Source organism: Rhagoletis pomonella, unplaced genomic scaffold (genome assembly GCF_013731165.1).
Source record: "Rhagoletis pomonella isolate Grant_MI unplaced genomic scaffold, Rhpom_1.0 Rhpom_scaffold_00003, whole genome shotgun sequence".
Lineage (NCBI taxonomy): Eukaryota > Metazoa > Arthropoda > Insecta > Diptera > Tephritidae > Rhagoletis > Rhagoletis pomonella.
The window spans coordinates 1667995-1678874 of record NW_023458557.1 but is presented as its reverse complement, the minus strand read 5'-3'; the positions used below and the strand labels follow the sequence as shown (position 1 = coordinate 1678874).

At 40.9% G+C, this 10880-nt stretch overlaps 1 protein-coding gene across 1 annotated transcript; it reads right to left on the bottom strand.

The window, feature by feature from the left end:
- Positions 1–4832: 4832 nt before the first annotated feature.
- On the bottom strand, positions 4833–7182 carry LOC118736452. The gene is made up of 2 exons (XM_036466543.1): positions 5166–7182; positions 4833–5107 (listed from the first exon to the last, which is right to left on the bottom strand). Exons 1-2 carry the CDS (start codon positions 5379–5381, stop codon positions 4847–4849), a joined length of 477 nt encoding a protein of 158 aa, XP_036322436.1. The 5' UTR covers positions 5382–7182; the 3' UTR covers positions 4833–4846.
- Between the last annotated feature and the right edge of the window lie 3698 nt (positions 7183–10880).

The following is a 10880-nucleotide window of genomic DNA, read 5'->3' as shown; positions in this document are numbered from 1 at the left end:
AGCATATTCACACTAAACATAAAAAGGGACAATGATAAATGCTTCAATGCGGTTACAAAGTATATATAAATATCAATTATATTGCATGTATGTACATACATACATGCATATGCGTACGGACAATCCGTGTACATACATATCTTCTTCTTCTTATTTGGCGCTGTAACCGCCTAAGCGATTTTGGCCGAGTCCAAAACAGCACGCCAGTCATTTCTCTTCTGTGCTAACTGACGCCAATTGAAAATGCGAAGTGAAGCCAAGTCCTTCTCCACCTGGTCTTTCCAACGCAGAGGAGGCCTTCCTCTTCCTCTGTTACCACCATCGCGGCCCGCGTTGAATATTTTCAGAGCAGGAGCGTTTCTGTCCATCCGAACGACATGGCCAAGCCAGCGGAGCCGCTGAATTTTAATTCGCTGCACTATGTCTATATCGTTGTAAAGCTCATACAGCTCATCGTTAAATCGTCTGCGATATTCGCCATCACCAACGCGTAAAGGTCCGTAAATCTTTCGCAGAATCTTTCTCTCGAAAACTCCAAGAGCCGCCTCATCAGATGCTTTCATTGTCCATGCTTCCGCGCCATACACCAGCACAGGCATGATGAGTGACTTATAGAGTGTGATCTTTGTACGACGAGAGAGGACTTTACTTCTCAATTGCCTACTCAGCCCAAAGTAGCACTTGTTGGCAAGAGTGATTCTCCGTTGGATTTCAAGGCTGACATTATTATTGGTGGTAATGCTGGTTCCCAAATAAACGAAGTCGTCTACTCTTTCAAACTTGTAACTGTCAACAGTGACGTGGGTGCCAAGACGCGTATGCTCTGACTGTTTGTGTGCTGACAGGAGATACTTCGTTTTGTCCTCGTTCACCACCAGACCCATTCGCTTTGCTTCTCTATCCAATCCCGAGAAGGCAGAACAGACGTAGCCCTTGTTTTTACCGATAATATCGATGTCGTCGGCATACGCCAGCAATTGTACGCTCTTATATAGTATTGTGCCTGAGCGGTTCAGTTCTGCGGCTCTTATTATCTTCTCCAACATAAGATTAAAGAAATCACACGAAAGGGAGTCCCCTTGTCTGAAACCTCGTTTGGTATCAAACGGCTCGGAGAGGTCCTTCCCTATTCTGACGGAGCTGGTGGTATTGCTCAACGTCATTTTACACAGCCGTATTAGTTTCGCGGGGATACCAAATTCAGACATCGCGGCATAAAGGCAACTTCTCTTCGTGCTGTCGAAAGCGGCTTTGAAATCGACAAATAGATGGTGTGTGTCGATCCTATTCTCGCGGGTCTTTTCCAAGATTTGGCGTATTGTGAATACCTGATCTATGGTGGATTTTCCAGGCCTAAAGCCACACTGATAAGGTCCAATCAGCTCGTTGACGGTGGGCTTCAGTCTTTCGCACAATACGCTCGATAAGACCTTGTAACCTATGCTTAGAAGGCTAATTCCGCGGTAGTTGGCGCGTATGGCGGGGTCGCCTTTTTTGTGGATTGGGCAGAGCACACTTAAATTCCAGTCGTCGGGCATGCGTTCATCTGACCATATTCTGCATACGAGCTGATGCATGCACCTCATCAGCTCCTCGCCGCCGTACTTGAATAGCTCGGCTGGCAGGCCGTCAGCTCCAGCAGCTTTGTTGTTTTTCAGCCGCGTAATCGCTATTCGTACCTCGTCATAGTCAGGCGGTGGGACAGCTACTCCATCATCATCGACTGGGGACTCGGGTTCGTCTTCCTCACTACTTTCAGCGCTGCTACCATTCAGTAGGTTATAAAAGTGTTCCCTCCACAATTTAAGTATATTCTGGACATCAGTCACTAGGTCGCCATTGTTGTTCTTACAGGAGTTCTCCCCGGTCTTGAAACCTTCCGTAAGACGCCTAACCCTCTGGTAGAATTTTCGGGCGTTCTTCCTGTCGGCCAGCATCTCAAGCTCTTCGCACTCACGTATTTCGGCCTCTCTCTTCTTATTGCGGCAAATACGTCTCGCTTCCTTCTTCAGTTCCCTATAACGGTCCCACATGGCTCGCGTTGCGCCCGATCGCAGCGTGGCCCTGTAGGCGGCATCTTTTTTCTCTGCGGCTTCTTGACATTCCTCATCGTACCAGTTGTTCTTTCGGGCTCGCTGAAATCCAACTACTTCTTCGGCGGCGGTACTTAATGATCGGGAAATGTGGTTTCACTGCTCGCGTACGTCGGATTGTTGAAGAGTGCTCTCAGAGAGCAGGTGCGTGAGTCGAGTGGCGAATAAATTGGCCATCTGTTGTGATTGCAGCTTTTCGACGTTAAGCTTTCCTTGCATTGTTGGGCGCACATTTTTTGCTGCACAGAGGCGGGTGCGTATCTTGGCTAGAACAAGATAGTGGTCCGAGTCGATGTTTGGTCCTCGGAGTGTACGTACATCCAAAACGCTTGAAGCATGCCTTCCGTCTATCACAACATGATCGATTTGGTTTCTCGTTTTTCGATCTGGAGACAGCCATGTAGCTTGGTGGATGTTCTTATTCTGGAACCTTGTACTACATATTACCATATTTCGGGCCCCGGCGAAGTCGATCAGCCTCAGTCCGTTATCGGACGTTTCGTCGTGGAGGCTGAATTTTCCGACAGTGGCGCCAAAGATCCCTTCCTTGCCCACCTTGGAATTAAAATCGCCAAGCACGATTTTGACATCGTGTCGGGGGCAGCGCTCATATGTACGTTCCAAGCGCTCATAGAAGAGATCCTTGGACGCCTCATCCTTCTCTTCCGTCGGGGCATGGGCGCAGATGAGCGAGATGTTGAAGAATCTAGCTTTGATGCGGATTGTGGCTAGACGTTCGTCCACCGGGGTGAACGCCAGTATTCGGCGACGGAGTCTCTCTCCTACCACGAATCCAACACCGAATTTGCGCTCCTTTACGTGGCAACTGTAGTAGACGTCGCAAGGCTTCACGCTTACTTTACCTTGCCCCGTCCATCGCATTTCTTGGATGGCGGTGATGTCAGCCTTTGTCTTCCCGAGGACATCAACCAGCCGGGCAGAGGCACCTTCCCCATTAAGGGTCCGGATATTCCAGGTGCATACCCTTAAATCATAGTCCTTTATACGTTTGCCGTGGTCGTCATCAGAAAAAGGGGGTCTCATCCGAGGCTTGTTGGAATTTTTCATTGGGCGGGGTTTTAACGTGGCGGGACCCAAACCCAGCGCACGCGAAGTTTTACGCCTTCTTACTTTAGCTCGCTCCCAAACGGGTGTTTGGTTGCTACCCAGAGGATACGTGGATATAAATATCCTGACGTTGTGAGCTGCGATTTGAACCGTACGCACAAGAATCGCTTCTGGCCACTCCCAGGTGAATGGCAGTCAAAAGTTTTCCACTTCTGCGCACGGAACCATCCTCCAATACATATGCAAGTACATAAATGCAGGCGAAACTGGAGGAATGCGAATGCATAAATATACGTATACCCTACACATGACTACAGTGACTTTAAAAAACATGAAATTGTGTTGACTTAAATTATATCGCGAAGCAGCAACACATTAAATATAGGGTCCATCAAAAGACAGATCTCAGTATGTAATCACAGATCGGTTTCTATAATATGATATGGCGTGGATTAAAACACCACGTAAAATCACGTTCAAGTTACAGGCGCATCACAAAATTAAAACATGAATTCACAAAATGAAGTTTCATTACTTATTGTATATAAGAAATACATGTGGTATATCTTACATGCAGTAAGACCGTATACCTCTCTAAATTTGTAAACATTGAATTCATTTGAAAATCAACAGAACTTCAAATAACTCGCTTATTAAAAACAAATAAAGAGCAATTCAAATTTGTAAAAATTCTTCTTCGAATATCTTAAACGGTTATTCTAAATGTAAAAAGTTAACTTCATGCTTTGTCGAATTAAAACTTAACTCTAACATAAATATTAAAACAAAAATGAACTTCAACTTACATTTAAAACGCTTAAAACTAACATAAATATTAAAAAAAAAATTACTTCAAAAACTACATATTTACACAATATTTACATGCGGTAGATAGCGTTTGTTAAATTATTAAAGGCATCCGCGCATGCCTTTAAACCTTCCCCCATTGTGTTCATAGCTTCGGCCAACGATTTCGCTACCTGCACACTCGCCGTACTTGTTTCAGCTAACAACTGTTGAAAGAGCATACGAATGTAATACTATTTTTTAGTATGTACAAAAAATTACCTTCAAAGCATCTGCTTGTCTACTTGCTATTTGTACATTCGCTGCACTCGACTCTGCTAGCATCTGTTGAAAAAGAACCGAAAAAAATATGTTATAAAATTTTACTTATGTAAAGTTAATAATAATAATAATAGATTGGCGCTTACACATATGTTAGTGTTTGGCCGATCTTCTCCTCCGACTTGTGGCGTGCGCCTTGATATTGTCACACAAAGCGGAGGGACCTACAGTTTTACGCCGACTCCGAACGGCGATTGTATTTTTATGAGAAGCTGTTTTTCATGGCAGAAATACACTCGGAGGTTTGCCATTGCCTGCCGACGGACGACCGCTGTTAAGAAAAAACTTTGTTCTATATTTTTTGCGATGTTGCTTTGACCAGGCTTTGAACCCGGGTGCTGCGGAGTGGAAACGCGCACTGCTTACCACTACACCACAGCGGCCACTTATGTAAAGTTACAAATATGTAAATTACTTTTAAGGCATTTGCTTGGGTCTGAGCAATTTCCAAAAATGTTTTTGGGCCTCGGTACCACCGTCCACACGCCTTCTTTTTGCACCTTTACGAGGCGTTTTTCCTGCAGGAGTTACAGGAGTCGATGTGCACATCTCAATGCTCACTTCGTGGGATGACATCTCGATGATGACACTTTCATCACTCTCTTCCATACGAAGTTGGAGTTCCTAATGACTTCCACTGGCACACTTTCAGACACAGTTTCATGGCCCTGCACATAGTCGCTACCGACAAGGGCAATCACACGCCTCTCTAGCTCAGTGGGTGGCTCTTCATTAATGGGATTGTTTCCCGTCATTGCCTGCTTTCGTTTTCTATCACGCACCTTAATACTAGTACGGCTCTTCAAATCCCTCCATACCTTTTTGCAAAACAAAATTTTAAACGTGGTATTAAATTACTAAACAACTTCTATATACTGTGCGCCATTGGTCGACGTTCTTCACCGAACCACCAAGGCTATTCAGCATTGACGCTAGCTCACTCCACTTCTTGTCGCAGTCCGACTTGCCATGAAGCTTCTGGAACCTTGATCCTGCCAATCCCGGCGTTTCTGCCAAAAAGTCCACCATGCGACTTAGTTGTTCTGCTGTGGTCCGGCTTCTCTTTTGAACACTGGGTACTGACAAAGCCATTCTATAATATGCGAAAATGGTTATGTCTAATAATACAAAATAAATAAACGTTTTATTTTACTTAATTTTTTAAAAGTATATTAAAATATTCAGAAAACTATGTGTATACCACTTTGCAAGCAAGGAATTAATTTGTTTTTCGTCGTTTTTCTTTCTGCTTTTCGCATTTTTTGACGTTTCGTTAAGCTGAGATGCCACCATTCTTTTATTGGAATATAAAGAAAATGTCAGCTGTTTAGTGTCGTTAAAAAAGAGTTACCGAATAACACAATCGTTACTTACAAAAATCGTTATATTAGACCTCGACAAATCGTATCGTTAAAAGTTAGTGAATTGCACTACAGGTGAGTCATTTCATTCAGACTCATGCCAACTGATTTGTTTTTCTGATAGGCCAAAGACCGAAGAGGCAAAAGGGAATTCCTATTCACAAAATCAACAAGACGATTCTTGACCATTAAATTTATAATTTTAACAGAAACGGAAATTAAGGAAATCGGGGAAACTTTGTATACAAGTAGGGTCCTTGCTTTTTTTAACAAAGGTACAATTTTGATAAATATCCAAGAATTTAAGACTGTATTAGATTGCCAGCATTTGTTCATGGCCACCAAAACCTTTTGGAAACCATTTGGACTAAGAGCTTTAAACATGTCATATTTAATGCCATCACATCCAGCCGCTGTTGCCTTAGATTTGCTGTTAAGAGCCAATAATAATTCATCCAAAGTGAAGGGTGTCTTAGATAGACTGACTGCAGGCATCGGAGCAAAAAGAAAAACATTTGAATTAACTTGTCCTTTTAAAAATCTTAGATAGTCCAAATTGCGTGACGAGTCCCATTCCCACAACGAAGAGTTTGGTTTTGTAGCTCCCCTAATTGCATTAATACCCTTCCAAAATTCCTTAGTATTGGGAACGTTGCTGAGTTCATCTAAATGCTTTTTATAATTTTCAGCCTTAGCCTTTTTAACCATATCTTTCCACAAAAAGAGAGCGTCCTTAAAAGCTTGAATATTGTTCAGGTTACAAAATCTATTTGGTTTCTGTCTAGCTGCTTGCATCCTCCGGAAGCATGCAGTAAGCTCATCCGTCCACCATTTTTTGGGAGTTCTATTTGACGAACATTTGTAGGTGACAGCCTTGATATTGTTCTGAAACGTTTTTTCAATTTATGGGAAATCAGGAGTTAATTCAGCACTTCCAAGGTTGGACAGTAATTTCTTTCTGGCAACAAAAGTATGCATTCTTGTTTGTACATTTAGAATTTCAATTAAAATAGGCTTATGATGACTTTTTCCAAGGTACACATTAAGTGTATTCCAGGAAAAGTTTGAGCTACACGCATTTACAAAGGAAAGATCTAAAACACTGCCGTTTTGATTGTGAGCTGCTCCTTGATTTTGATAAAAGGTAAAACTTTTGTTATTTAAACAATGAAAGGAGGATGCATTCAAAGCATCAACCAGAATTTTTCCCTTTGCACTAGTGAGCTCGTCTCCAAAAATTTCAGCACGAGCGTTGAAATCACCTCCAATAATCACATTGTTTTGTCGTTCACAGACAGTAAATAAATTGTCAATTTCATCTTTAAAGGTTTGTGTCGAAATTCTAGGTGCAAAATATACCGAAACAAAAATAAAATTTGGTTGCAAGTTAGTCGTAGTTATCACATAAATGTCTGCTGTTGAATGAAAATGTATTATTTTGAATTTAATATTGTTTCTGACAGCAATGGCGACTCCACCATATCCATCAGACCGAAACTTTGAAACCATGTTAAAATTTAGCAGCTTAAGCCTAAAATCATCTACGTTGATAGAAAAAACTTCATAAAAAAGACAAACATGTATTAAATTTGTATTTATGAACATTTCAATTAAATTCTTATTCGTTCTAAAACTTTGTAACGGGTGATTTTTTTGAGGTTAGGATTTTCATGCATTAGTATTTGACAGATCACGTGGGATTTCAGACATGGTGTCAAAGAGAAAGATGCTCAGTATGCTTTGACATTTCATCATGAATAGACTTACTAACGAGCAACGCTTGCAAATCATTGAATTTTATTACCTAGAAAAGTTGGCAGAAAATCCGTTTTTTTATCGACAAATTTTGTTCAGCGATGAGGCTCATTTCTGGTTGAATGGCTTCGTAAATAAGCAAAATTGCCGCATTTGGAGTGAAGAGCAACCAGAAGCCGTTCAAGAACTGCCCATGCATCCCGAAAAATGCACTGTTTGGTGTGGTTTGTACGCTGGTGGAATCATTGGACCGTATTTTTTCAAAGATGCTGTTGGACGCAACGTTACGGTGAATGGCGATCGCTATCGTTCGATGCTAACAAACTTTTTGTTGCCAAAAATGGAAGAACTGAACTTGGTTGACATGTGGTTTCAACAAGATGGCGCTACATGCCACACAGCTCGCGATTCTATGGCCATTTTGAGGGAAAACTTCGGAGAACAATTCATCTCAAGAAATGGACCGGTAAGTTGGCCACCAAGATCATGCGATTTGACGCCTTTAGACTATTTTTTGTGGGGCTACGTCAAGTCTAAAGTCTACAGAAATAAGCCAGCAACTATTCCAGCTTTGGAAGACAACATTTCCGAAGAAATTCGGGCTATTCCGGCCGAAATGCTCGAAAAAGTTGCCCAAAATTGGACTTTCCGAATGGACCACCTAAGACGCAGCCGCGGTCAACATTTAAATGAAATTATCTTCAAAAAGTAAATGTCATGGACCAATCTAACGTTTCAAATAAAGAACCGATGAGATTTTGCAAATTTTATGCGTTTTTTTTAAAAAAAAAGGTATCAAGCTCTTAAAAAATCACCCGTTAGTGGCGACAAATATTATGCAAGGCAACACATACATTAATTATTTTCACAACCTTTTTTGGCTTGTACTGCAAGGTTCCTAATAAAGACCGAAAACGAGTTTTAAGATCCCCAATTGTTCGTTCAACTATATTACGAGCCGAAGCATGTGTTTTGTTAAACGCGTGTTATATAGACAGTGGTTCTGGATTTCTATATGGTGTTAATAGAAAAGGTGCCAGAGCATACCCGGCATCGCCCAATAACCACGAATTGTGATCACCATCTCGATACTTCGTCATGACAAACTGTCTTGCATTGCTCATGCTCCATATAAAAAAGTCATGGCTAGAACCCGGATGACAAGCATCAATAGCTCTAATAACCATATTATGATCGCAAATCTGCAAAGTCTCCGCTCCATGAGCGTAATTATTTCTGAAATTATCTTGGAGACGGTGCTCCTTCCCAAAGCGATGCTTGAGTCCACTCCTACAGATCTTTGATACCCACCTTCGGCGAGGAATCGCAGCGTTGCTGCCAACTTCAAGACTGCGGGAATGGAGCTTCTTTTTACAAAAGGCTGCAAGTATCTCAAAATCATGAGGAACGCTTGCTTGTTTATTCTATAGAGCGCAATAAAGCTGTAAAATATAAATTAATAGTTTAAAATGGCGTTAGTATAAAAAACAACTTTTTATACTACTAACGCTGAGTCCGGTAATTCCATGGGATTGCTGTGATCGCGCAAAATTTTTCGCTTCACTTTTTCAGATGTTTGCTGCTCATTATTCAGCAAAATTGCCAATAAAACAATTGAACTCATGTTTATTTTCTCGGTTTTATTTATCCAAATGAAATTGACACACTTCAAAACAAAGTTGACAGATTGGAGGTTTGTTCCTTTTTTTTACACAATCGGATTCGATATTAACTTCGAAACAAAAGTTCCGATCGGGAATTGAATTCCGATTCCGATGCGATTCCGACTCGGATTGCAGAACAGGGCTGATCATTTCCACAATTGTTAGGGCAGTTGGAAAGAACTAGTTTCCAATCTGCACCTTCCCTTCTCATATTATTGCTTCAGTTGTTAGGGCAGTTGGAAAAGACTAGTCTCCAATCTGCACCTTCACTTCTCACATTGTTTGTTCAGTTGTTAGGGCAGTTGGAAAGCACTAGTTTCCAATCTGCACCTCTCTTCTCACATTGCTGCTTCAGTTCTTAGGGCAGTTGGAAAGCACTAGTTTCCAATCTCGTATTGAGGATTTGTTTCCATGCCGAGCCTCTATCTGATAGGTAGTGTTCGACAGTGATCAAGTAATGATCTCTGGAAGCTGGCAATGCTTTCACAATTTCTTGTTTGTGGCGGTAATTCGTTAAAACACTTTAATCCTTTGTAGAATATGTTCATTTTATCCACTTCTGTCCTATATAACGGCAATCTAAAGCTAATATTTTCCCTGAGTATGTATGAATGAGTTTCATTTATATATCTGAGATTGTCGCTCAGGTAGTCCGGCAACCGACCATTCTTTATATTGAACAAGAATTTCATGGCGTGATAAAAAATTAAGACTCAGCCAGTTCATATCGGCGAGCATCTCTCGTGTGGGTGCATCGTGACACTTATTCAGTATAAATCGCATTGCTCTGTTTTGAATTTTTTGTAACTTGTCGATTTGTGTATCGCTTGCCATGAAAAAGATCGTTGGACAATATGGCTGCGTTTCTTTATACATTCCGGATAATCCCATTTCACAGCCGGAATAAACAGAATGTGTTTGAAATATACGTTAACATATCATCAGGAACGTTCTAAAGAATAAGTAAACAAAAAAGTTTATTCCAAACGTTCAGAATGAATAAAGAAATTCAGCCTATATGAAGTGTGGTTCTATTATGGACCTATACACAAGTGTTTTATATCTTCTTCCTAGGTACTTACATGATATTTTCATGAGACCAATTTTTGTAGCAATTTTATTTACTGCATAGTCAACATGCTCATCGAATTTTAACTTATTATCAATGTATATACCTAGGTATTTAATGATTTTTACCTCCTCGAGCTTTTCATCTCTGATTTTTAAGCTATAGTTGAATGAGTTCGCATTAGCCACACTAGATAAGACCATGAACTGTGTCCTGTTCACATTCACTTCAAGTTCGTTTAAACATAACCATTTATATTAGACACTTATAAATGTATGTACATATAAATTCTGTACTCACCGCAGTGTGTGCTTCGCTGTTCTAATTCGATCGACGACTAAATCTAGTCGACATTTGCGCGAAAGAATTTGGCAATTTATATGCGCGCGCAATAGAACGGCGATTGACGCATTGCGGTAAGTTCACAAAATATGCACATAGTGAGTACATATGTAAGAGCGCAACAGGTTCTTGAGCATATTCACACTAAACATAAAAAGGGACAATGATAAATGCTGCAATGCGGTTACAAAGTATATATAAATATCAATTATATTGCATGTATGTACATACATACATGCATATGCGTACGGACAATCCGTGTACATATGCAAGTACATAAATGCAGGCGAAACTGGAGGAATGCGAATGCATAAATATACGTATACCCTACACATGACTACAGTGACTTTAAAAAACATGAAATTGTAATGACTTAAATTATATCGCGAAGCAGCAACAT